At 54.1% G+C, this 27939-nt stretch overlaps 1 protein-coding gene and 1 non-coding gene across 2 annotated transcripts in view; both read left to right on the top strand.

Annotated features, from left to right (window-relative positions):
* The window catches only part of LOC147106532 (SITS-binding protein), a 375595-nt gene that overhangs the window by 152641 nt on the left and 195015 nt on the right, over positions 1-27939 (top strand). The window contains exons 4-5 of the mRNA XM_086007493.1: positions 9950-10141; positions 21551-21819. Of these exons, the coding sequence (XP_085863619.1) occupies positions 9950-10141; positions 21551-21819 (461 nt within the window). The remainder of the gene's footprint in view (positions 1-9949; positions 10142-21550; positions 21820-27939) is intronic.
* On the top strand, positions 13305-13377 carry trnac-gca (transfer RNA cysteine (anticodon GCA)). The gene has a single exon. It is a non-coding gene; the product is annotated as a tRNA-Cys (tRNA).

The following is a 27939-nucleotide window of genomic DNA, read 5'->3' as shown; positions in this document are numbered from 1 at the left end:
ACAGAGGGAGCACTGCACTGTCGGAGGGGCAATACTGAGGGGCACTGCACTGTCGGAGGGGCAGTACTGAGGGAGCACGGCACTGTCACAGTGGCAGTACTGAGGGAGCACTGCACTGTCAGAGGGGCAGTACTGAGGGAGTGCTGCACTGTCGGAGTGGCAGTACTGAGGGAGCACTACACTGTCGTAGGGGCAGTACTGACGGAGTGCTGCACTGTCGGAGGGACAGTACAGAGAAGCACGGCATTGTCAGCGGGTCAGTACTGAGGGAGCGCTGCACTTTCAGAGGGGCAATACTGAGGGCACTGCACTGTCGGAGGGGCAGTACTGCGGGAGCACGGCACTGTCACAGGGGCAGTACTGAGGGAGCACTGCATTGTCAGAGGGGCAGTACTGAGGGAGTGCTGCACTGTCGGAGGGGCAGTACTGAATGAACGCTGCACTGTCAGAGGGGCAGTACTGAGGGAGCGCTGCACTTTCAGAGGGGCAGTTCTGAGAGAACACTGCACTGTCGGAGGAGCAGTACGAAGGGAGTGCTGCACTGTCAGAGGGGCAATACTGAGGGACCATTGCACTGTCAGAGGGGCAGTACTGACGGAGTGCTGCAATGTCGGAGGGGCAGTACTGAGGGAGCGCTGCACTGTCACAGGGGTAGTACTGAAGGAGCGCTGCACTGTCACAGTGGCAGCACTGAGGGAGCGCAGCACTGTCAGAGGGGCAGTACTGAGGGAGCACTGCACTGTCAGAGGGGCAGTACTGAGGGAGCACTGCACTATCAGAGGGGCAGTACTGAAGGAGCGCTGCACTGTCAGAGGGGCAGTACTGAGGGAGCGCTACACTGTCAGAGGGGCAGTATTGAAAAAGAACGGCACTGTCGGAGGGGCAGTACCGAGGGAGTGCTGCACTTTCGGAGGGGCAGCACTGAGGTAACGCTGCACTGTTGGAGGGGCAGTACTGAGGGAGTGCGGCACTGTCGGAGGTGCAGTACTGAGGGAGTGCTGCACTGTCGGAGCGGCAGTATTGAGGGAGCACTGCACTGTCAGAGGGGCAATACTGAGGGGCACTGCACTGTCGGAGGGGCAGTACTGAGGGAGCACGCCCCTGTCACAGGGGCAGTATTGAAGGAGCACGGCACTGTCAGAGTGGCAGTACCGAGGGAGTGCTGCACTGTCAGAGTGGCAGTACAGTGGGAGCGCTGCACTGTCATTCTGGCAGTGCTCAGGTAGGGCTGCACTGTCAGAGGGGCAGTATTGAGGAAATGCTGCACTGTGAGAGGGGCAGTACTGAGGGAGTGCTGCACTGTCGGAGGGGCAGTATTCAGCGAAAGCTCCGCTGTCAGAGGGGCAGTACTGAGGGAGTGCTGCACTGTCGGAGGGGCAGTACTAAGGGACTGCTGCACTGTCAGAGGGGCAGTACTGAGGGAGCACTGCACTGTCAGATGGGCAGTACTGAGGGAGCATTGCACTGTCGGAGGGGCAGCACTGAGGTAGAATTGCACTGTCGGAGGGGCAGTACTGAGAGAGCGCTGCACTGTCCGGAGGGGCAGTACTGAGGGAGTGCTGCAATGTCGGAGGGGCAGTACTGAGGGAGCGCTACACTTTCAGAGGGGCAGTATTGCATGAGCACGGCACTGTCGGAGGGGCAGTACCGAGGGACTGCTGCACTGTCAGAGGGGCAGCACCGAGGTAGCATTGCACTGTCGGAGGGGCAGTACTGAGAGGGCGCTGCACTGTCGGCGGCGCAGTACTGAGGGAGTGCTGCAATTTCGGAGCGGCAGTACTGAGGGAGCGCTGTACTGTCACAGGGGCAGTACTGAGGGAGCACTGCACTGTCGGAGGGGCAGTACAGAGGGAGCACGGCACTGTCGGAGGGGCAATACTTAGGGTCACTGCACTGTCGGAGGGGCAGTACTGAGGGAGCACGGCAATGTCACTGGCAGTACTGAGGGAGCACTGCACTGTCGTAGGGGCAGTACCGAGGTAGTGCTGCACTGTCGGGCAGTACAGAGGAAGCACGGCACTGTCAGCGGGGCAGTACTGAGGGAGCGCTGCACTGTCAGAGGGACAATACTGAGGGCACTGCACTGTCGGAGGGGCAGTACTGTGGGAGCACGGCACTGTCACAGGGGCAGTACAGAGGGAGCACTGCATTGTCAGAGGGACAGTACTGAGGGAGTACTGCAGTGTCGGAGGGGCAGTACTGATGGAACGCTGCAATGTCAGAGGGGCAGTACTGAGGGAGCACTGCACTGTCGGGCAGTACTGAGGGAGCGCTGCACTGTCGGAGGGGCAGTACTGAGGGAGAGCTACACTGTCGGAGGGGCAGTACTGAAGGAGCGCTGCACTGTCAAAGGGGCAGTACTGAGGGAGCACTCCACTGTCGTAGGGGCAGTACCAAGGGAGTGCTGCACTGTCGGAGGGGCATTACAGAGGGAGCACGGCACTGTCAGAGGAGTAGTACAGAGGGAGCACAGCACTGTTGGAGTGGCAGTACTGAGGGAGCGCTGAACTCTCAGAGGGGCAGTACTGAGGGAGGACCGTACTGGAGGAGGGGCAGTACTGAGGGTGCGCCGCTCTGTCGGAGGGGCAATACTGAGGGAGCGTTGCTCTGTTGGAGGGGCAGTAATGACGGAGCGCTGAACTGTCGGAGGGGCAGTACTGAGGGAGCACCGTACTGGTGGAGGGGCAGTACTGACGGTGCGCCGCCCTGTCGGAGGGGCAGTACTGAGGGAGCGCTGCTCTGTCAGAGGGGCAGTACTGAGGGAGCACTGAACTATTAGAGGGGCAGTACAGAGGGAGCACGGCACTGTCGAAGGGGCAGTACAGAGGGAGCACTGCACTGTCGAAGGGGCAGTACAGAGGGAGCACTGCACTGTCGTAGGGGCAGTACCGAGGTAGTGCTGCACTGTCGGGCAGTACAGAGGAAGCACGGCACTGTCAGCGGGGCAGTACTGAGGGAGCGCTGCACTGTCAGAGGGACAATACTGAGGGCACTGCACTGTCGGAGGGGCAGTACTGTGGGAGCACGGCACTGTCACAGGGGCAGTACAGAGGGAGCACTGCATTGTCAGAGGGACAGTACTGAGGGAGTACTGCAGTGTCGGAGGGGCAGTACTGATGGAACGCTGCAATGTCAGAGGGGCAGTACTGAGGGAGCACTGCACTGTCGGGCAGTACTGAGGGAGCGCTGCACTGTCGGAGGGGCAGTACTGAGGGAGCGCTGCACTGTCGGAGGGGCAGTACTGAGGGAGAGCTACACTGTCAGAGGGGCAGTATTGCAGGAGCACGGCACTGTCGCAGGGGCAGTACCGAGGGAGTGCTGCACTGTCAGAGGGGCAGCACCGAGGTAGCATTGCACTGTCGGAGGGGCAGTACTGAGAGGGCGCTGCACTGTCGGCGGCGCAGTACTGAGGGAGTGCTGCAATGTCGGAGCGGCAGTACTGAGGGAGCGCTGCACTGTCACAGGGGCAGCACTGAGGGAGCGCTGCACTGTCGGAGGGGCAGTACTGAGGGAGCGCTACACTGTCAGAGGGGCAGTCTTGAAGGAAGCATGGCACTGTCGGAGGGGCAGTACCGAGGGAGTGCTGCTCTGTCGGATGGGGCAGTACAGAGGGAGCACGGCACTGTCGGATGGGCAATACTGAGGGTCACTGCACTGTCGGAGGGGCAGTACTGAGGGAGCATGGCAATGTCACAGTGGCAGTACTGAGGGAGCATTGCGCTGTCAGAGGGGCAGTAGTGAGGGAGTGCTGCACTGTCGGAAGGGCAGTACTGAGGGAGCGCTGCACTGAAAGAGGGGCAGTACTGAGGGAGCGCTGCACTTTCAGAGGGGCAGTACTGAGGGAGCACGGCACTGTCAGCGGGGCAGTACTGAGGGAGCGCTGCACTGTCAGAGGGACAATACTGAGGGCACTGCACTGTCGGAGGGGCAGTACTGTGGGAGCATGGCACTGTCACAGGGGCAGTACAGAGGGAGCACTGCATTGTCAGAGGGGCAGTACTGAGGGAGTGCTGCACTGCCGGAGGGGCAGTACTGAGGGAGTGCTGCTCTGTCAGAGGGGCAGTACTGAAGGAGCGCTGCACTGTCAAAGGGGCAGTACTGAGGGAGCACTCCACTGTCGTAGGGGCAGTACCAAGGGAGTGCTGCACTGTCGGAGGGGCATTACAGAGGGAGCACGGCACTGTCAAAGGAGTAGTACAGAGGGAGCACAGCACTGTTGGAGTGGCAGTACTGAGGGAGCGCTGAACTCTCGGAGGGGCAGTACTGAGGGAGGACCGTACTGGAGGAGGGGCAGTACTGAGGGTGCGCCGCCCTGTCGGAGGGGCAGTACTGAGGGAGCATTGCTCTGTCGGAGGGGCAGTACTGACGGAGCGCTGAACTGTCGGAGGGGCAGTACTGAGGGAGCACCGTACTGGTGGAGGGGCAGTACTGACGGTGCGCCGCCCTGTCGGAGGGGCAGTACTGAGGGAGCGCTGCTCTGTCAGAGGGGCAGTACTGAGGGAGCACTGAACTATCAGAGGGGCAGTACAGAGGGAGCACGGCACTGTCGAAGGGGCAGTACAGAGGGAGCACTGCACTGTCGGAGGGGCAGTACAGAGGGAGCACTGCACTGTCGGAGGGGCAATACTGAGGGGGTGCTGCACTGTCGGAGTGGCAGTACTGAATGAACGCTGCACTGTCAGAGGGGCAGTACTGAGGGAGTGCTGCACTTTCAGAGGGGCAGTTCTGAGAGAACACTGCACTGTCGGAGGAGCAGTACGAAGGGAGTGCTGCACTGTCAGAGGGGCAATACTGAGGGACCATTGCACTGTCAGAGGGGCAGTACTGACGGAGTGCTGCAATGTCGGAGGGGCAGTACTGAGGGAGCGCTGCACTGTCACAGGGGCAGTACTCAGGGACTGCTGCACTGTCAGACGGGCAGTACGGAGGGAGCATTACACTGTCGGAGGGGCAGTACTGAGGGAGTGCTGCACTGTTGGAGGGGCAGTACTGAGGGAGCGCTACACTATCAGAGGGGCAGTATCGCCCGAGCACGGCACTGTCGGAGGACCAGTACCGAGGGAGTGCTACACTGTCACAGTGGCAGCACTGAGGGAGCGCAGCACTGTCAGAGGGGCAGTACTGAGGGAGCACTGCACTGTCAGAGGGGCAGTACTGAGGGAGCGCTACACTGTCAGAGGGGCAGTATTGAAAAAGAACGGCACTGTCGGAGGGGCAGTACCGAGGGAGTGCTGCACTTTCGAAGGGGCAGCACTGAGGTAACGCTGCACTGTTGGAGGGGCAGTACTGAGGGAGTGCAGCACTGTCAGAGGGGCAGTACAGAGGAAGCACTGCACTGTCGGAGGTGCAGTACTGAGGGAGTGCTGCACTGTCGGAGCGGCAGTATTGAGGGAGCACTGCACTGTCAGAGGGGCAATACTGAGGGGCGCTGCACTGTCGGAGGGGCAGTACTGAGGGAGTGCTGCACTGTCAGAGTGGCAGTACAGAGGGAGCGCTGCACTGTCATTCTGGCAGTGCTCAGGTAGGGCTGCACTGTCAGAGGGGCAGTATTGAGGAAATGCTGCACTGTGAGAGGGGCAGTACTGAGGGAGTGCTGCACTGTCGGAGGGGCAGTATTGAGCGAAAGCTCCGCTGTCAGAGGGGCAGTACTGAGGGAGTGCTGCACTGTCGGAGGGGCAGTACTAAGGGACTGCTGCACTGTCAGAGGGGCAGTACTGAGGGAGCACTGCACTGTCAGATGGGCAGTACTGAGGCAGCATTGCACTGTCGGAGGGGCAGCACTGAGGTAGAATTGCACTGTCGGAGGGGCAGTACTGAGAGAGCGCTGCACTGTCCGGAGGGGCAGTACTGAGGGAGTGCTGCAATGTCGGAGGGGCAGTACTGAGGGAGCGCTGCACTGTCGGAGGGGCAGTACTGAGGGAGCGCTACACTTTCAGAGGGGCAGTATTGCATGAGCACAGCACTGTCGGAGGGGCAGTACCGAGGGACTGCTGCACTGTCAGAGGGGCAGCACCGAGGTAGCATTGCACTGTCGGAGGGGCAGTACTGAGAGGGCGCTGCACTGTCGGCGGCGCAGTACTGAGGGAGTGCTGCAATTTCGGAGCGGCAGTACTGAGGGAGCGCTGTACTGTCACAGGGGCAGTACTGAGGGAGCACTGCACTGTCGGAGGGGCAGTACAGAGGGAGCACGGCACTGTCGGAGGGGCAATACTTAGGGTCACTGCACTGTCGGAGGGGCAGTACTGAGGGAGCACGGCAATGTCACTGGCAGTACTGAGGGAGCACTGCACTGTCGTAGGGGCAGTACCGAGGTAGTGCTGCACTGTCGGGCAGTACAGAGGAAGCACGGCACTGTCAGCGGGGCAGTACTGAGGGAGCGCTGCACTGTCAGAGGGACAATACTGAGGGCACTGCACTGTCGGAGGGGCAGTACTGTGGGAGCACGGCACTGTCACAGGGGCAGTACAGAGGGAGCACTGCATTGTCAGAGGGACAGTACTGAGGGAGTACTGCAGTGTCGGAGGGGCAGTACTGATGGAACGCTGCAATGTCAGAGGGGCAGTACTGAGGGAGCACTGCACTGTCGGGTAGTACTGAGGGAGCGCTGCACTGTCGGAGGGGCAGTACTGAGGGAGCGCTGCACTGTCGGAGAGGCAGTACTGAGGGAGAGCTACACTGTCAGAGGGGCAGTATTGCAGGAGCACGGCACTGTCGCAGGGGCAGTACCGAGGGAGTGCTGCACTGTCAGAGGGGCAGCACCGAGGTAGCATTGCACTGTCGGAGGGGCAGTACTGAGAGGGCGCTGCACTGTCGGCGGCGCAGTACTAAGGGAGTGCTGCAATGTCGGAGCGGCAGTACTGAGGGAGCGCTGCACTGTCACAGGGGCAGCACTGAGGGAGCGCTGCACTGTCGGAGGGGCAGTACTGAGGGAGCGCTACACTGTCAGAGGGGCAGTCTTGAAGGAAGCATGGCACTGTCGGAGGGGCAGTACCGAGGGAGTGCTGCTCTGTCGGATGGGGCAGTACAGAGGGAGCACGGCACTGTCGGATGGGCAATACTGAGGGTCACTGCACCGTTGGAGGGGCAGTACTGAGGGAGCATGGCAATGTCACAGTGGCAGTACTGAGGGAGCATTGCGCTGTCAGAGGGGCAGTAGTGAGGGAGTGCTGCACTGTCAGAGAGGCAGTACTGAGGGAGCGCTGAACTGTCAGAGGGGCAGTACTGAGGGAGCGCTGCACTGTCAGAGGGGCAGTACTGAGGGAGCGCTGCACTTTCAGAGGGGCAGTACTGAGGGAGCACGGCACTGTCGTAGGGGCAGTACCGAGAAAGCACGGCACTGTCAGCGGGGCAGTACTGAGGGAGCGCTGCACTGTCAGAGGGACAATACTGAGGGCACTGCACTGTCGGAGGGGCAGTACTGTGGGAGCACGGCACTGTCACAGGGGCAGTACAGAGGGAGCACTGCATTGTCAGAGGGGCAGTACTGAGGGAGTACTGCACTGTCGGAGGGGCAGTACTGAGGGAGTGCTGCACTGTCGGATGGGCAGTACTGAGGGAACACTGCACTGTCGGAGGGGCAGTACTGAGGGAGTGCTGCACTGTCGGACGGGCAGTACTTAGGGAGTGCGGCACTGTCGGAGGAGCAGTACAGAGGGAGCACGGCACTGTCAGAGGGGCAGTAATGAGGGAGTGCTGAACTGTCGGAGGGGCAGTACTGAGGGAGCGCTGCACTGTCACGGGGTAGTACTGAGGGAGCGCTGCTCTGTCGGAGGGGCAACACTGAGGGAGCGCTGAACTGTCGGAGAGGCAGTACTGAAGGAGCACCGTACTGGCGGAGGGGCAGTACTGAGGGTGCGCCGCACTGTCAGAGGGGCAGTACTGAGGGAGCACTGCACTGTCGGAGGGGCAGTACTGAGGGAGCATTGCACTGTCAGAGGGGCAGTACTGATTGAGTGCTGCACTGTCGGAGGGGTAGTACTAATGGACTGCTGCACTTTCAGAGGGGCAGTACTGAGGGAGCACTGCACTGTCAAAGGGGCAGTACTGAGGGAGTGCTGCACTGTCAGAGGGGCAGTACTGAGGAAGCGCCACACTGTCGGAGGGGCAATACCGAGGGAGTGCTGCACTGTCGGAGGGGCGGTACTGAAGTAGCGCTGCACTGTCGGAGGGGTAGTACTAATGGACTGCTGCACTTTCAGAGGGGCAGTACTGAGGGAGCACGGCACTATCAGAGGGGCAGTACTGAGGGAGTGCTGCACTTTCAGAGGGGCAGTACTGAGGGAGCGCTGAACTGTCGGAGGGGCAATACTGAAACGGATTCTGCACTGTCGGAGGGGCAGCACTGAGGGACGGCTGATTTGTTGATGGGGCAGTACTGAGGAAGGGCTGAACTGTTGAAGGGGCAGTACTGAGGAAACGCTACACTATCAGAGGGGCAATGCTGAGAGGGGTTCTGCATTGTCGGAGGGGCAGTATTAAGGGAGTGCTGCACTGTCGAAGGGGCAGTACTGAGGGACAGCTGCACTGTCGGAGGGGCACTACTGAGGGCGTGCTAGACTATCAGAGGGGCAATGCTGAGAGGGGTTCTGCACTGTCGGAGGGGCAGTACTGAGGATGGGCTGCACTGTCGGAGGGGCACTACTGAGGGAGTGCCGCACTGTCGGAAGGACAATACTGAGGGAGTGCTGCACCAACGGAGGGGCAGTACTGAGGAAGTGCAGCGCTGATGGAAGGCAGCACTGAGAGAATGCTGCACTGACGAAGGGGCAGTACTGAGGGAGTGCTGCACTGTTGAAGGGGCAGTATTGAGGGAGTGCTGCACTGTCGGAGGGGCAGTACTGAGGAAACGCTACACTATCAGAGGGGCAATGCTGAGAGGGGTTCTGCATTGTCGGAGGGGCAGTATTAAGGGAGCGCTGCACTGTCGAAGGGGCAGTACTGAGGGACAGCTGCACTGTCGGAGGGGCACTACTGAGGGCATGCTAGACTATCAGAGGGGCAATGCTGAGAGGGGTTCTGCACTGTCGGAGGGGCAGTACTGAGGATGGGCTGCACTGTCGGAGGGGCACTACTGAGGGAGTGCCGCACTGTCGGAAGGACAATACTGAGGGAGTGCTGCACCAACGGAGGGGCAGTACTGAGGAAGTGCAGCACTGATGGAAGGCAGTACTGAGAAAATGCTGCACTGACGAAGGGGCAGTACTGAGGGAGTGCTGCACTGATGGAGGGGCAGAACTGAGGGACTGCTGCACTTTTGGAGGGGCAGTACTGAGGGAATGCTGCACTGTTGGAGGGGCAGTACTGAGGGAATGCTGCACTGTTGGAGTGGCAGTACTGAGGGAGTGCTGCACTGTTGGAGGGGCAGTACTGAGGGAGTGCTGCACTGATGGAGGGGCAGAACTGAGGGAGTGCAGCACTGTTGGAGGGGCAGTACTGAGGGAATGCTGCACTGTCGGAGGGGCAGTACTGAGGTAGTGCTGCACTGACGGAGGGGCAGTACTGAGGGAGTGCTGCACTGTCAGAGGGGCAGTACCTAGGGAGTGCTGCACTGTCGGAGGTTCAGTCTGTTGGATGAGACGTTAAACCAAGGCCCCCTCTGTGTTTTGGTGGATGCTGTGGCCCAATGTGAGGAGGAGCAGCATGTTGTTCAGACCACTGTTCATCGCTTAAAGAAAGTATGTTAACTGGTAGTTCCACTTATTGCTGTTTGTGGGATCTTACTGTACGCCTAATTTCAGCGGCTGTGAAGCACTTCGCCATGTTTCTGAGATGAAGGTGCAGTTCCAATTTGGTTGGTAGCTAACGGAATTTAGCGGAGGGGGTGAGAGGCTGCCATGTTTTGGACGATCTCGGTGGCTCTGCCTGTGCAGTTGACTGCAGCAGCTGCCCTGGTGCTTGAATTGTCGAATGCTGCCTCTGATCTTTAATTACGATGCTCTCCCATTTGCAGGAACACAGTTCGCTTGACACCCAGGGGAAGACTTCAGTTCCACAGAGCAGATACCTCGACCTACGTCAGCTGAGGTTGTCCATCACGCTCTCCCCTTACATTAGCATCAACTCCAACCAGTTCCAGACGAGCCTACAGGAAGGGAGGGAGAGTTTCTGGCTCAGTTTCCCATCAACGGCAAATGGATCTCCAGTACTTACTACTTTAATTTCTCCTTTGACTGCTGTTAAGAATTTAGTGCTTGACTGGGCAATGTCACCACTGCATACACTTAGCTTTCTGTCACCAGGCTCCAGTCCACCCCAGACCAGTGATTTGGAAGTCCCATCTGTCTGCCAGTTGATGTTTCAGATGCTTTGTGGCTATGGGGGGCGCATAGCACAGCACTGCCCCGAATCTTGGACCCGTTGATGAGATAGTCTCACAGTCCACAGGACGGCTGGCAGGAAACAGAAAGATCAAACTGGTGCAGTAGGGGGTGGTCATGCAGAGGGAGCTTTACTCTGTATCTAAGCCATGCTGTACCTGCCCTGGGAGTGTTTAATGGGACAGTGTAGAGGGAGCTTTACTCTGTATCTAACCCGTGCTGTACCTGTCCTGGGAGTGTTTGATGGGACAGTGTAGAGGGAGCTTTACTCTGTATCTAACCCCGTGCTGTACCTGCCCTGGGAGTGTTTGATGGGACAGTGTAGAGGGAGCTTTACTCTGTATCTAAGCCATGCTGTACCTGCCCTGGGAGTGTTTAATGGGACAGTGTAGAGGGAGCTTTACTCTGTATCTAACCCGTGCTGTACCTGCCCTGGGAGTGTTTAATGGGACAGTGTAGAGGGAGCTTTACTCTGTATCTAAGCCATGCTGTACCTGCCCTGGGAGTGTTTGATGGGACAGTGTAGAGGGAGCTTTACTCTGTATCTAACCCGTGCTGTACCTGCCCTGGGAGTGTTTGATGGGACAGTGCAGAGGGAGCTTTACTCTGTATCTAAGCCATGCTGTACCTGCCCCGGGAGTGTTTGATGGGACAGTGTAGAGGGAGATGTACTCTGTATCTAACCCGTGCTGTAGGGCAGAGTATAAATCAGGAAATTAGAGGCGTATGTAACAAGGGTAATACAGTGAACATGGGGGACTTTAATCTACATATAGACTGGGCAAACCAAATTTGCAGTAATAGTGTGGAGGACGAATTCATGGAATGTATGCAAGATAGTTTCCTAGATCAGTTTGTTGAGGAACCAACTAGGGAACAGGCTATTTTAGATCTAGTATTGTGCAATGAGAAATGGTTAATTAATAACCTTGTAGTAAAGGGGCCTTTAGGGAAGAGTGACCATAATATGATAGAATTTTATACTGAGATTCAAAGTGACTTCGTTAAATCCGAAACTAGGGTCTTCAATCGAAATAAAGCAAACTACGGAAGTATGAGGTAGATTGGGAAACTACATTAAAAGGCATGACAGTGGACGAGAATTAATACATAATTTACAACAAACATACATTCCTTTAAGGCACAAAACCCCACAGAAAATGTGGTCCAACCATGGCTAACAAGAGAAGTTAAAGATAGTACTGTATTAGATCAAAGGAAGAGGCTTATAATGCTGCCAAAAAGAGTAGTAAGCCTGAGGTTTGGGAGGATTTTAGAATTCAGCAAAAGAGGACCACGAAATTGATAAAGAAAGGGAAAATAAAATTTGAAAGTAAACTAGCAAGAGACATAAAAACAGACTGTAAAAACTTCAATAGGAAAAGATTAGCAAAAGTAAATGTGGATCCCTTACAGGCTGAAACCGGAGAAACCGGAGAAATTATAATGGTGAATAAGGAAATGGCAGAGAAATTAACCAAATACTTTGTGTCTGTCTTCACGGAAGAAGATGCAAAAAACTGCCCGGATATAGTGGAGAACCAAGAGTCTAGCGAGAATGAGGAACTGAAAGAAGTTAGTATTAGTAAAAAAGTAGTACTGGAGAAATTAATGGGACTGAAAGCCGATAAATCCCCTGGACCCGATGGCCTACATCCTAGGGTTTTGAAAGAGTTGGCTATAGAGATAGTGGATGCATTGGTTGTCATTTTCCAAAAAATCTATAGATTCTAGAATGGTTCCCGCGGATTGGAAGGTAGCAAATGTAACCCCACTATTTAAGAAAGGAGGGAGAGAGAAAACGGGGAACTATAGACCAGTTAGCCTGACATCAGTACTAGGGAAAATGCTAGAATCTATTATTAAGAACGTGGTAACAGGGCACTTAGAAAATAATAATAGGATTGGGCCGAGTCAACACGGATTTATGAAAGGGAAATCGGGTTTGACAAATCTGTTAGAATTTTATGAGGTTGTAACCAGCAGAATAGATAAGGGGGAACCAGTGGATGTGGTGTATTTGGATTTTCAGAAGGCATTCGATAAGGTGCCACACAAGAGGTTATTAAACAAAATTAGGGCTCATGGGATTGGGGGTAATATACTAGCATGGATTGCGGATTGGTTAACGGACAGAAAACAGAGAGTAGGAATAAACGGGTAATTTTCGGGTTGGCAGGCTGTAACTAGTGGGGTACCGCAAGGATCAGTGCTTGGGCCTCAGCTATTCACAATCTATATCAATGATTTGGATGAGGGGACCAAATGTAATATATCCAAGTTTGCTGATGATACAAAGCTGGGTGGGAATGTAAGTTGTGAGGAGGATGCAAGGAGGCTTCAAGGGGATATAGACAGGCTAAGTGAGTATACAAACAACAAATGTGCAGTTAAAATTGGAGACAAACAAACAAAATACTTCCCACAGGGGCGGGGGGTGACGCAGGGCTCGCCAATCTCACCAACACTCTTTAATATTTACATAAATGAATTGGCAAAACTACTTGAACAATCTACAGCACCCGGCCTCACCCTATATGAATCCAAGGTTAAATTCCTCCTCTATGCAGACGACCTGGTTCTGCTGTCACCAACTAAGGAGGGTCTACAGCAGAACCTGGATCTGCTGGAGTCGTACTGCCAGACTTGGGCCCTGACAATAAATCCCCAAAAAACCAAAGTCCTTGTGTTCCAGCAAAGATCCAGACATCAGGGACCCAAAATAAATTTCACACTAGGAACAACCAAAATTGAACAAACCACTAACTACACATACTTGGGCTTAAAAATCAGATCTACGGGAAATTTCAAACTGGCTGTGAATAAACTGAAAGATGAAAGCAAGAAGGGCTTTCTATGCCATTAAAAAATCAATCCAAATAGAAATCCCAATTAGCATTTGGCTCAAAATTTTCAAATCAGTAATTGAACCAATTGCACTCTATGGCAGTGAGGTGTGGGGACCGCTAACACAACAACTAGGGCTCTGGGGGTATAGCTCAGTGGTAGAGCATTTGACTGCAGATCAAGAGGTCCCTGGTTCAAATCCAGATGACCTCCTCATTACCAGGGATGGATGGGTGGCGCAGACACGATGGGCCGAAGGGCCTCTTTCTGTGCTGTAAAACTCTATGACTCTGTGACTCTAAGAATTTGCAAAATGGGACAAACACCCAATTGAGATCCTACATGCAGAATTCTGTAAAAGTATCCTCCGGACTCAAAGGAAAACCGTAAACAATGCATGCAGGGCAGAACTAGGCCAATATCCATTAATAATCACTATCCAAAAAAGAGCCACCACATTTTGGAAACACCTAGAAATGAGCAACCCCCAATGCTATCATTACGAAGCCCTGAAATGCCAAGAGAGGACCATAAAGAAGAATACCCTCAGTCAACTAGTCCTGGGACTCAGTGAAGTAACTACTAACACTACTAACAATAACCAGCCCCAGGACAGTGACAGCGTAACACAAAGAATTCGACCCAACACAATTGTCGCTAAGCAAAAGGAAAAATATCTGTCATATTGGGCAGAAACAACAAAAACCCAAAGCAAACTCAATTGCTACTTGGCCCTAAACAGACAATACAACATGGCTGATTACCTGACCATGGTAAAGGATAGCAAACTGAGAAAAACCTTGACAATGTACAGACTTAGTGAACATAGCCTGGCGATTGAAAAAGGTAGACACAGGCAGACCCGGCTACCAAGAGAGGACAGGATATGCTCTCACTGCAGTCAGGGAGTGGTGGAGACAGAGATGCACTTCCTCACAGCTTGTAGAAAATATCAGGGCATAAGGGAGAATTTCTACCCAAAATTCACCAACATATGCCCAGAATTCAGAAATTTGAATGACGACCAAAAACTCCCATACCTACTAGGGGAAGAGAGAAATTGTGTAACACTAGCGGCACACTATGTTACAGCTTGCCATAAACAGAGGGACAACCACTAAATATAAGAAAAGAGTATATATAAATTATATGAAAGTGTATTTATACACTCAGGGATATATCTGTTTATACACTGTATGGATAGATCTGTATTTTTGTGTACAAACATGAATGTTTTTCGATGCTTTGGCAACATAAGATGTAACTTGTCATGCCAATAAAGCGATTTGAATTGAATTGAATTGAATTGAATTGAGTGGGCAGGAACATGACAAATAGAATATTATGTGGAGAAATGTGAAGTTATCCACTTTGGTAGGAAAAATAGAAAAGCAGAGTATTTTTTAAATGGTGAGAGATTGGGAAATGTTGGTGTTCAGAGGGACCTGGGTGTCCTTGTACACAAATCACTGAAAGTTAACATGCAGGTACAGCAAGCAATTAGGAAAGCAAATGGTATGTTGGCCTTTATTACAAGAGGATTTGAGTATAAGAGTAAAGACGTCTTACTGCAATTATACAGGGCCCTGGTGAGACCACACCTGGAGTATTGTGTACAGTTTTGGTCTCCTTACCTAAGGAAGGATATACTTGCCATAGAGGGAGTGCAACGAAGGTTCACCAGACTGGTTCCTGGGATGGGGGGATTGTCCTATGAGGAGAGATTGAGTAGACTAGGCCTATATTCTCTAGAGTTTACAAGAATGAGAGGTGATCTCATTGAAACATACAAAATTCTTACAGGGCTTGACAGGGTAGATGCAGGGAGGATGTTTCCCCTGGCTGGGGAGTCTAGAACCGGGGTCACAGTCTCAGAATAAGGGGTCGACATTTAGGACTGAAATGAGGAGAAATTCATTCACTCAGAGGGTGGTGAATCTTTGGAATTCTCTACCCCAGAGGGCTGTGGAGGCTCAGTCATTGAGCATATTCAATATAGAGATCAATAGATTTTTGAATATTAATGGAATCAAGGGATATGGGGATAGTGCAGGAACTAGGAGATGAGTTGGAAGATCAGCCATGATCTGATTGAATGGCGGAGCAGGCTCGAAGGGCCAAATCGCCTACTCCTGCTCAAATTTCTTATGCTCTTACGTTCTTATGTATCTGTCCTGTGACTGTTTGATGGGACAGTGTAGAGGGAGCTTTACTCCATATCTAACCCGTGCTGTACCTGCCCTGGGAGTGTTTGATGGGACAGTGTAGAGGGAGCTTTACTCTGTATCTAACCCGTGCTGTACCTGCCCTGGGAGTGTTTGATGGGACAGTGTAGAGGGAGCTTTACTCTGTATCTAACCCGTGCTGTAACTGCACTGGGAGTGTTTGATGGGACAGTGTAGAGGGAGCTTTACTCTGTATCTAACCCGTGCTGTACCTGCCCTGGGAGTGTTTGATGGGACAGTGTAGAGGGAGCTTTACTCTGTATCTAACCCGTGCTGTAACTGCACTGGGAGTGTTTGATGGGACAGTGTAGAGGGAGCTTTACTCTGTATCTAACCCGTGCTGTAACTGCACTGGGAGTGTTTGATGGGACAGTGTAGAGGGAGCTTTACTCTGTTTCTAACCCCTGCTGTACCTGCCCTGGGAGTGTTTGATGGGACAGTGTAGAGGGAGTTTTACTCTGTACCTAACACATGCTGCACCTGCCCTTGGAGTGAATGATGGGACAGTGTAGAGAGAGCTTTACTCTATAATTAACCCGTGCTGTGCCGGCCCTGGGAGTGTTGGACGTGACAGAGTAGAGGGAGCTTTACTCTATCTAACCAGTGCTGTACCTGCCCTGGGAGTGTTTGATGCGACAGTGTAGAGGGAGCTTTACCCTGTATCTGTATCTAACCTGTGCTGTAACTGCCCTGGGAGTGTTTAATGGGACAGTGTAGAGGGAACTTTATTCTGTATCTAACCAGAGCTGTACCTGCCCTGGGAGTGTTTGATGAGACAGTGTAGAGGAAGCTTTACTCTAGATCTAACCTGAGCTGTACCTGCCCTGGGAGTGTTTGATGGGACAATGTAGAGGGAGCTTTACTGTGTATCTAACCTGAGCTGTACCTGCCCTGGGAGTGTTTGATGGGACAGTGCAGAGGGAGCTTTACTCAATATCTAACCCATGCTGTACTGGCCCTGAGAGTGTTTGATGGTACAGTGTAGAGGGAGCTTTACTCTGTATCTAATCCGAGCTGTGCCTGCCCTGGGAGTGTTTGATGGGACAGTGCAGAGGGAGCTTTACTCAATATCTAACCCATGCTGTACCTGCCCTGGGAGTGTTTGATGGTACAGTGTAGAGGGAGTTTTACTCTGTATCTAACACATGCTGCACCTGCCCTTGGAGTGAATGATGGGACAGTGTAGAGAGAGCTTTACTCTATAATTAACCCGTACTGTGCCGGCCCTGGGAGTGTTGGACGTGACAGTGTAGAGGGAGCTTTACTCTATCTAACCAGTGCTGTACCTGCCCTGGGAGTGTTTGATGCGACAGTGTAGAGGGAGCTTTACCTTGTATCTGTATCTAACCTGTGCTGTAACTGCCCTGGGAGTGTTTAATGGGACAGTGTAGAGGGAACTTTATTCTGTATCTAACCAGAGCTGTACCTGCCCTGGGAGTGTTTGATGAGACAGTGTAGAGGAAGCTTTACTCTAGATCTAACCTGAGCTGTACCTGCCATGGGAGTGTTTGATGGGACAATGTAGAGGGAGCTTTACTGTGTATCTAACCCGAGCTGTACCTGCCCTGGGAGTGTTTGATGGGACAGTGCAGAGGGAGCTTTACTCAATATCTAACCCATGCTGTACTGGCCCTGGGAGTGTTTGATGGTACAGTGTAGAGGGAGCTTTACTCTGTATCTAACCCGAGCTGTGCCTGCCCTGGGAGTGTTTGATGGGACAGTGCAGAGGGAGCTTTACTCAATATCTAACCCATGCTGTACCTGCCCTGGGAGTGTTTGATGGTACAGTGTAGAGGGAGCTTTACTCTGTATCTAATCCATGCTGTACCTGCCCTTTAAATGTTTGATGGGACAGTGTAGAGGGAGATTTACCCTGTATCTAACCCATGCTGTACCAATCCTGGAAGTGTTTGATGGGACAGTGCAGAGGGAGCTTTACCCTGTGTCTAACCCATGCTGTACCTGCCCTGGGAGTTTTGATGGGACTGTGTATAGGAGCTTTCCTCTGTATCTAACGTGTGCTGTACCTGCCCTGGGAGTAGTTGATGGGACACTGTGGAGAGAGTTTTACTCTGTATCTAACCCATGCTGTACCTGCTCAGGGAGTGTTTGATGGGACTTAGTAGAGGGAGCTTTACACTGTCTCTAACACGTGCTGTACCTGCCCTGTGAATGTTTGATGGGACAGTGTAGAAGGAGCTTTACTCTGTGTCTAACTCATGCTGTACTAGTCCTGGAAGTATTTGATGGGACAGTGTAGAGGGAGTTTTACTCTGTATCTAATCCATGCTCTACCTGCCCTGGGAGTGTTTCATGGGACAGTGTAGAGGGAGTTTTACTCTGTTTCTAACCCCTGCTGTACCTGCCCTGGGAGTGTTTGATGGGACAGTGTAGAGGGAGCTTTACCCTGTATCTAACACATGCTGTACCTGCCCTGGGAGTGTTTGATGGGACAGTGTAGAGGGAGCTTTACCCTGTATCTAACACATGCTGTACCTGCCCTGGGAGTGTTTGATGGGACAGTGTAGAGAGAGCTTTACTCTGTATCTAACCCGTGCTGTACCTGTCCTGGAAGTTTTTGATACGACAGTGTAGAGGGAGCTTTACTCTGTATCTAACACATGCTGTACCTGCCCTTGGGAGTGTTTGATGGGACAGTGTAGAGTCATAGAGTCATAGAGTTTTACAGCACAGAAAGAGGCCCTTCGGCCCATCGTGTCTGCGCCGCCCATCCATCCCTGTCCAGTCTAATCCCATTTTCCAGCATTTGGTCCATAGCCTTGTATGCAATGGCATTTCAAGTGCTCATCCAAATGCTTCTTGAATGTTGTGAGGGTTCCTGCCTCTACCACCCTTTCAGGCATTGAGTTCCACATTCCAACCACCCTCTGGGTGAAAAAGTTCCTCCTCAAATCCCCTCTAAACCTCCTGCCCCTTACCCTGAATCTATGCCCCCTTGTTATTGACCCCCCTACTAAGGGGAAAAGTTCCTCTTTATCTACCCTATCTATGCCCCTCATCATTTTGTACACCTCAATCAGGTCCCCCCTCAGCCTTCTTTGCTCCAAGGAAAACAACCCCAGCCTGTCCAGCCTCTCTTCATAGCTGAGGCGCTCCATCCCAGGTAGCATCCTGGTGAATCTTCTCTGCACCCTCTCCAAAGCAATCACATCCTTCCTATAGTGAGGCGACCAGAACTGCACACAGTACTCCAGCTGTGGCCTCACCAGCGTTTTGTACAGCTCCATCATAACCTCCCTGCTCTTATATTCTATGCCTCGGCTAATGAAGGCAAGTATCCCATATGCCTTTTTAACCACCTTATCTACCTGTTCCGCTGCCTTCAGGGATCTATGTACATGTACACCAAGGTCCCTCTGACCCTCTGTACTTCCTAGGGTCCTACCACTCATTGTGTATTCCCTTGCCTTATTTGTCCGTCCAAAATGCATCACCTCGCACTTTTCAGGGTTAAATTCCATTTGCCACTTTTCCGCCCATCTGACCAACCCGTTTATATCGTCCTGTAGCCTGAGGCTTTCCTCCTCACAATTTACCACCCCACCAATTTTCGTGTCATCTGCGAACTTACTGATCATACCTTTTACATTCTCATCCAAATCATTTATGTAGATCACAAACAACAAGGGACCCAGCACCGATCCCCGAGGTACCCCACTGGACACAGGCTTCCAATCACAAAAGCAACCTTCGACCATCACCCTCTGCCTCCTGCCACTCAGCCAGTTTAGGATCCAACGCGCCAAGGCACCCTGGATCCCATGGGCTCTTACCTTCTTGACCAGTCTCCTATGCGGGACTTTGTCAAAAGCTTTACTGAAGTCCATGTAAACCACATCCACAGCATTTCCCTCATCCACCCCCCGAGTCACCCCCTCGAAAAATTCAATCAGATTTGTCAGACATGATTTACCCTTGACAAAGCCATGCTGACTATCCCCGATTAATCCTTGCCTCTCCAAGTGGAGACTAATTTTGTCCCTCAGAATTTTTTCCAATAATTTCCCTACCACAGATGTTAGGCTCACTGGCCTGTAATTCCCTGGTTTATCCCTGCTACCCTTCTTGTATAATGGTACTACGTTAGCTGTTCTCCAGTCCTCTGGTACATCCCCTGTGGCCAGAGAGGTTCTGAAAATTTGTGTCAGAGCCCCTGCAATCTCCTCCTTTGCCTCCCACAGCAGCCTGGGATACATCTCGTCCGGGCCTGGGGATTTATCCACTTTTTGGCCTGCTAAAACCGCTAGCACCTCCTCCCTCTCGATGCTAATATGTTCAAGTATGTCACAGCCCCCTTGCCCGATTTCTATGTCTGCATCGTCTTTCTCCATAGTGAACACAGATGCAAAAAATTCATTTAAAACCCCGCCTACATCATCTGGCTCTACACACAGATTGCCACTTTGGTCCCTAATGGTGTAGAGGGAGCTTTAATCTGTATCTAACCTGAGCTGTACCAGCCCTGGGAGTGTTTGATGGGACAATTTAGAGGGAGCTTTACTCTGTATCTTACCCGTGCTGTACCTGCCCTGGGAGTATTTGATAGGACAGATTAGGGGGAGTTTTATTCTGTATCTAACCCGTGCTGTACCTGCCCTGGGAGTGTTTGATGGGACAGTGCAGAGGGAGCTTTACTCTGTTTCTAACCCCTGCTGTACCTGCCCTGGGAGTGTTTGATGGGACAGTGCAGAGGGAGCTTTACTCAATATCTAACCTATGCTGCACCTGCCCTGGGAGTGTTTGATGGTACAGTGTAGAGGGAGCTTTACTCTGTATCTAACCCATGCTGCACCAGTCCTGGAGGTGTTTGATGGGACAGTGTTGAGGGAGTTTTACTCTGTATCTAACCCCTGCTGTACCTGCTCTGGGAGTGTTTGATGGGACTTAGTAGAGGGAGCTTTACTCTGTATCGAAGCCGTGCTGTACCTGCTCAGGGAGTGTTTGATGGGACTGTGTAGAGGGAGCTTTACTCTGTATCTATCACGTGCTGTACCTGCCCTGTGAATGTTTGATGGGACAGTGTAGAAGGAGCTTTACTCTGTGTCTAACTCATGCTGTACTAGTCCTGGAAGTATTTGATGGGACAGTGTAGGGGGAGTTTTACTCTGTATCTAACCCATGCTCTACCTGCCCTGGGAGTGTTTGATGGGACAGTGTAGAGAGAGCTTTACTCAATATCTAACCCGTGCTGTACCTGCCCTGGGAGTGTTCGATGGGACAGTGCAGAGGGAGCTTTACTCAATACCTAACCCATGCTGTAACTGCCCTGGGAGTGTTTTTAATGGGACAGTGTAGAGGGAACTTTATTCTGTATCTAACCTGAGCTATACCTGCCCAGGAAGTGTTTGATGGGACAATGTAGAGGAAGCTTTACTCTGTATCTAACCCGAGTTGTACCTGCCCTGGGAATGTTTGATGGGACAGTGTAGAGGGAGCTTTACTCTGTATCTAACCCGTGCTGTACCTGCCCTGGGAGTGTTTGATGGGACAGTGTAGAGGGAGCTTTACTCTGTATCTAATCCGTGCTGTACCTGCCCTGGAAATATTTGATGGGACAGTGTAGAGGGAGCTTTACCCTGTATCTAACCCATGCTGTACCAGTCCTGGAAGTGTTTGATGGGACAGTGTTGAGGGAGCTTTACCCTGTGTCTTACCTGTGCTGTACCTGCCCTGGGAGTTTTGATGGGACTGTGTAGAGGGAGCTTTACCCTGTATCTAACCCATGCCGTACCAGTCCTGGAAGTGTTTGATGGGACAGTGTAGAGGGAGATTTACTCTGTATCTAAACCGAGCTGTACCTGCCCTGGGAGTGTTCGATGGGACAGTGTAGAGGGAGCTTTACGCTGTACCTAACCCGTGCTGTGTCTTCCCTGGGAGTGTTTGCTGGGACAGTGTAGAGGGAGATTTACTCTGTATCTAAACCGAGCTGTACCTGCCCTGGGAGTGTTCGATGGGACAGTGTAGAGGGAGCTTTACGCTGTATCTAACCCGAGCTGTACCTGCCCTGGGAGTGTTTGATGGGACAATTTAGAGGGAGCTTTACTCTGGATCTTTCATTACTGAGCTTGCCGTCCCAACCTCTGTGCTGTTGGCACCCCTGTGTAATAGGCCCTAACCCCTTTGTGTCCCTATTTTGCCCAGGGCCCCCTCTTGATGAAGTGGAGGGGAAGGTTTGCTGTGAAGCTGAACGTCAGCAGTGAGGAGGCGGTGGACTGGTTCGTTGAGCAGGCCCGTAGCCTGCAGAGGAGGTTGGAGGTCAACTATATCACCCTGGAAGTTGGAGTGGGAAGCCCCTATATCGAGAAGGCGCCGCCCCGTCCCTGTCGTCTCCGCAGCGACGAATACATCACCCACTTTTCACTGCTGGCTGAGAAGCTGGGAAATGCGACGATTATATCAGCTGCTACTCGGTAACTTGTGTCTGCAGGCAACTCCTGGGAGATGGCTGGGAGTGGGAGTAACCAGGGCCAGAGAGTGAGAGAAACCGGGACCGGGGACTGAGAGTAACTGGGACCGGGGGCTGAGAGTAACCGGGACTTGGGACTGAGAGTAACTGGGACTGGGAACTGAGAGTAACTGGGACCGGGAACTGTGAGTAACCGTACCTGGGAACTGAGAGTAACAGGGACTGGGGACTGAGAGTAACCGGGACTGGGAACTGGGAGTAACTGGGACCGGGGGCTGAGAGTAACTGGGACTTGGGACTGAGAGTAACTGGGACTGGGAACTGAGAGTAACCGGGACCGGGAACTGAGAGTAACCGTACCTGGGAACTGAGAGTAACAGGGACTGGGGACTGAGAGTAACCGGGACTGGGAACTGAGACTAAACGGGCCGGTGACTGAGTGTAACCGGGACTGGGAACTGACAGTAACCGGGACCGGGGACTGAGAGTAAACGGGCCGGGGACTAAGAGTAACCGGGACTTGGGACTGAGAGTAACCGGGACTGGGGATTGAGAGTAACCGGGCCGGGGACTGAGAGTAACCGGGACTGGGGACTGAGAGTAACCGGGCCGGGGACTGAGAGTAACCGGGACTGGAGACTGAGAGTAACCGGGCCGGGGACTGAGAGTAACCGGGACTGGGGACTGAGTGTAACCGGGACTGGGGATTGAGAGTAACCGGGCCGGAGACTGAGAGTAACCGGGCCGGGGGCTGAGATTAACCGGGACTTGGGAATGAGAGTAACCGGGCCGGGGACTAAGAGTAACCGGGACTGGGGACTGAGTGTAACCGGGACTGGGGATTGAGAGTAACCGGGCCGGAGACTGAGAGTAACCGGGCCGGGGGCTGAGAGTAACCGGGACTTGGGACTGAGAGTAACCGGGACTGGGGACTGAGAGTAACCGGGACCGGTGGCTGAGAGTAACTGGGACTGGGGACTGAGAGCAACCGGGACTGGGAACTGAGAGTAACCGGGACTGGGGACTGAGAATAACCGGGAGTGGGGACTGAGAATAACTGTGCCGGGGCCTGAGAGAAGTCGGGACCGGGGACTGAGAGTAACTGGGAGAGGGGACTGAGATTAAACGGGACAAGGGACTGAGAATAACCGGGACTGGGGACGGAGAGTAACCGGGACTAGGGACTGAGAGTAACCGGGTCGGGGACTGAGAGTACCCGGGACTAGGAACTGACAGTAACTGGGACTGGAGACTGAGAGTAACCGGGACTGAGGACTGAGGGTAACCAAGGCTGGGGACTGAGAGTAACCGGACCAGGGACTGAGAGTAACCGGGACTGGGGACTGAGAGTAACTGGGACTGGGGACTGAGAGAATCCGGGACCGGGGACTGAGAGTAACCGGGACTTGGGACTGTGAGTAACCGGGACTGGGGACTGAGAGTAACCGGAACTGGGGACTGAGAGTAACCGGGACTTGGGACTGTGAGGAACCAGGCCGGGGACTGAGAGTAACCGGAAATGGGGACTGAGAGTAAACGGGACTGGACACTGACAGTAACCGGAACTGGGGACGGAGAGTAACCGGGACTGGGAACTGAGAGTAACCGGATCGGGGACTGAGAATAACCGGGACCGCGGACTGAGAGTAACCGGGACCGGGGACTGAGAGTAACCATGATGGGGGACTGAGAGTAACCGTGATCGGAAACTGAGAGTAACCGACAGTGGGGACTGAGAGTAATCGACACTGGGGACTGAGAGTAACCGAGACTGGGGACTGGGATAACTGGGACCGGGGCCTGAGAGTTACCGGGGTTGGCGACTGAGAGTAACCAGGACCGGGGACTGAGAGTAACTGGGACCGGGGACTGAGAGTAACCGGGACTGGGGACTGAGAGTAACCGGGACTGGGGACTGAGAGTAACCAGAACTGGGGACTGAGAGTAACCGGGACTGGGGACTGAGAGTAACCGGGACTGGGGACTGAGAGTAACCGGGACTGGGGACTGAGAGTAACCGGAACTGGGGACTGAGAGTAACCAGGACTGGGGACTGAGAGTAACCAGGACTGGGGACTGAGAGTAACCGGGCCAGGGACTGAGAGTAACCGGGACTGGGGACTGAGAGAATCCGGGACTGGGAACTGAGAGTAACCAGGACTGGGGACTGAGAGAAACCGGGACCGGGGACTGAGAGTAACCGGGACTTGGGACTGAGAGTAACCAGGCCGGGGACTGAGAGTAACTGGGACTGGGGACTGAGAGTAACCGAGACTGGGGACGGAGAGTAACCGGGACTGAGGACTGAGGGTAACCAAGGCTGGGGACTGAGAGTAACCGGGCCGGGGACTGAGAGTAACCAGGCCGGGGACTGAAAGTAACTGGGACTGGGGACTGAGAGTAACCGAGACTGGGGACTGAGAGTAACCGGGACTGGACACTGAGAGTAACCGGGACTGGGGACTGAGAATAACCGAGACTGGATACTGAGAGTTACCGGGACCGCTGACTGAGAGTAACTGGGATTGGGACTGAGAGTAACCGAGACCGGGGACTGAGAGTAACCGGGACCGGGTACTGAGAGTATCCGGGTTGGGGACTGAGAATAACCGGTGCCGGAGATTGAAAGTAACCGGGAGTGGGGATTGAGAGTAACCGGGAGTGGGGACTGAGAGAAACCGGGACTGGGGATTGAGAGTAACCGGGGTTGGGGAGTGAGAGTAACCGGGGCCGGGGACTGAGAGCAACCGGGGTTGGGGAGTGAGAGTAACTGGGAGTGGGGACTGAGAGAAACCGGGAGTGGGGACTGAGAGTAACCGGGAGTGGGGACTGAGAGAAACCGGGACAGGGGACTGAGAGTAACCGGGGTTGGAGAGTGAGAGTAACTGGGGCCGGGGACTGAGAGTAACCGGGACCGGGGACTGAGTTTAACCGGGACTGGGACCTGAGAGCAGCCGGGACTGGCGACAGAGAGTAACCGGATCGGGGACTGAGATTAGCCGGGCCGGGGACTGAAAGTAACCGAGACTAGTGACTGACAGTAACGGGTTCTCGGGACTGAGAATAACCGGGACTGGGGACTGAGTTTAACCGGGACTGGGACCTGAGAGCAGCCGGGACTGGCGACAGAGAGTAACCGGATCGGGGACTGAGATTAACCGGGCCGGGGACTGAAAGTAACCGAGACTAGGGACTGACAGTAACGGGGACTGGGGACTGAGAATAACCGGGACTGGGGACTGAGAATAACCATGCCGGGGACTGAGAGAAGTCGGGACCGGGGACTGAGAGTAACCGGGACTGGGGAGTGCGAGTAACTGGGACTCGGGACTGAGAGTAACTGGGACTGGGAACTGAGAGTAACCGGGACTGGGGACTGAGAATAACCGGGACTGGGGAGTGAGATTAACCGGGACTAGGGACTGAGAGTAACCGGTTCAGGGACTGAGAGTAACCGGGACTGGGGACTGAGGGTAACCAAGGCTGGGGACTGAGAGTAACCGGGATCGGGGACTGACAGTAACCGGGACTGGAGACTGAGAGTAACCGGGGTTGGCGACTGAGAGTAACCGGAACTGGGGACTGAGAGTAACCAGAACTGGGGACTGAGGGTAACCGGGCCAGGGGCTGAGAGTAACCGGGACTGGGGACTGAGAGAAACCGGGACCGGGGACTGAGAGTAACCAGGACTGGGGACTGAGAGAAACCGGGACCGGGGACTGCTAGTAAACGGGTCGGGGACTGAGAGGAACCGGGACTTGGGACTGAGAGTAACCAGGCCGGGGACTGAGAGTAACTGGGACTGGGGACTGAGAGTAACCGAGACTGGGGACTGAGAGTAACCGGGACTGAGGACTGAGGGTAACCAAGGCTGGGAACTGAGAGTAACTGGGCCGGGGACTGAGAGTAACCAGGCCGGGGACTGAGAGTAACTGGGACTGGGGACTGAGAGTAACCGAGACTGGGGACTGAGAGTAACCGGGACTGGACACTGAGAGTAACCGGGATTGGGACTGAGATTAACCGAGACCGGGGACTGAGAGTAACCGGGACCGGGTACTGAGAGTATCTGGGTTGGGGACTGAGAATAACCGGTGCCGGAGATTGAAAGTAGCCGGGAGTGGGGACTGAGAGTAACCGAGAGTGGGGACTGAGAGTAACCGGGAGTGGGGACTGAGAGAAACCGGGACTGGGGACTGAGAGTAACCGGGGTTGGGGAGTGAGAGTAACCGGGAGTGGGGACTGAGAGAAACCGGGAGTGGGGACTGAGAGTAACCGGGAGTGGGGACTGAGAGAAACCGGGACAGGGGACGGAGAGTAACCGGGGTTGGAGAGTGAGAGTAACTGGGGCCGGGGACTGAGAGTAACCGGGACCGGGGACTGAGTTTAACCGGGACTGGGACCTGAGAGCAGCCGGGACTGGCGACAGAGAGTAACCGGATCGGGGACTGAGATTAACCGGGCCGGGGACTGAAAGTAACCGAGACTAGTGACTGACAGTAACGGGGACTGGGGACTGAGAATAACCGGGACTGGGGACTGAGAATAACCATGCTGGGGACTGAGAGAAGTTGGGACCGGGGACTGAGAGTAACCGGGACTGGGGTGTGAGAGTAACTGGGACTCAGGACTGAGAGTAACTGGGACTGGGAACTGAGAGTAACCGGGACTGGGGACAGAGAGTAACCGGGACTGGGGACAGAGAGTAACCAGCAATGGGGACTGAGAGTAACCGGGACTGGGGACTGAGAATAACCGGGACTGGGGACTGAGAATAACCGGAACTGGGGACGGAGAGTAACCGAGACTAGGGACTGAGAGTAACCGGGTCAGGGAGTGAGAGTAACCGGGACTGGGGACTGAGGGTAACCAAGGCTGGGGACTGAGAATAACCGGGATCGGGGACTGACAGCAACCGGGACTGGAGACTGAGAGTAACCGGGGTCGGGGACTGAGAGTAACCGGGACTGGGCACTGAGAGAATCCGGGACTGGGTACTGAGAGAATCCGGGACTGGGGACTGAGAGTAACCAGGACTGTGTACTGAGAGTAACCGGGACTGGGGACTGAGAGTAACCGGGACTGGGGACTGAGAGAAACCGGGACGGAGGACTGAGAGTAACCGGGACCGGGGACAGAGAGTAACCGGGACTGGGTACTGAGAGAATCCGGGACTGGGGACTGAGAGTAACCAGGACTGGGTACTGAGAGTAACTGGGACCGGGAACTGTGAGTAACCGTACCTGGGAACTGAGAGTAACAGGGACTGGGGACTGAGAGTAACCGGGACTGGGAACTGGGAGTAACTGGGACCGGGGGCTGAGAGTAACTGGGACTTGGGACTGAGAGTAACTGGGACTGGGAACTGAGAGTAACCGGGACCGGGAACTGAGAGTAACCGTACCTGGGAACTGAGAGTAACAGGGACTGGGGACTGAGAGTAACCGGGACTGGGAACTGAGACTAAACGGGCCGGTGACTGAGTGTAACCGGGACTGGGAACTGACAGTAACCGGGACCGGGGACTGAGAGTAAACGGGCCGGGGACTAAGAGTAACCGGGACTTGGGACTGAGAGTAACCGGGACTGGGGATTGAGAGTAACCGGGCCGGGGACTGAGAGTAACCGGGACTGGGGACTGAGAGTAACCGGGCCGGGGACTGAGAGTAACCGGGACTGGAGACTGAGAGTAACCGGGCCGGGGACTGAGAGTAACCGGGACTGGGGACTGAGTGTAACCGGGACTGGGGATTGAGAGTAACCGGGCCGGAGACTGAGAGTAACCGGGCCGGGGGCTGAGATTAACCGGGACTTGGGAATGAGAGTAACCGGGCCGGGGACTAAGAGTAACCGGGACTGGGGACTGAGTGTAACCGGGACTGGGGATTGAGAGTAACCGGGCCGGAGACTGAGAGTAACCGGGCCGGGGGCTGAGAGTAACCGGGACTTGGGACTGAGAGTAACCGGGACTGGGGACTGAGAGTAACCGGGACCGGTGGCTGAGAGTAACTGGGACTGGGGACTGAGAGCAACCGGGACTGGGAACTGAGAGTAACCGGGACTGGGGACTGAGAATAACCGGGAGTGGGGACTGAGAATAACTGTGCCGGGGCCTGAGAGAAGT

The sequence above is a fragment of the Somniosus microcephalus genome, chromosome 15 (genome assembly GCF_052327205.1).
Source record: "Somniosus microcephalus isolate GS21.2 chromosome 15, FLI_Smic_1.0, whole genome shotgun sequence".
NCBI classification, from domain to species: Eukaryota; Metazoa; Chordata; class Chondrichthyes; order Squaliformes; family Somniosidae; genus Somniosus; species Somniosus microcephalus.
This window is presented reverse-complemented; position numbering and strand designations above follow the sequence as displayed.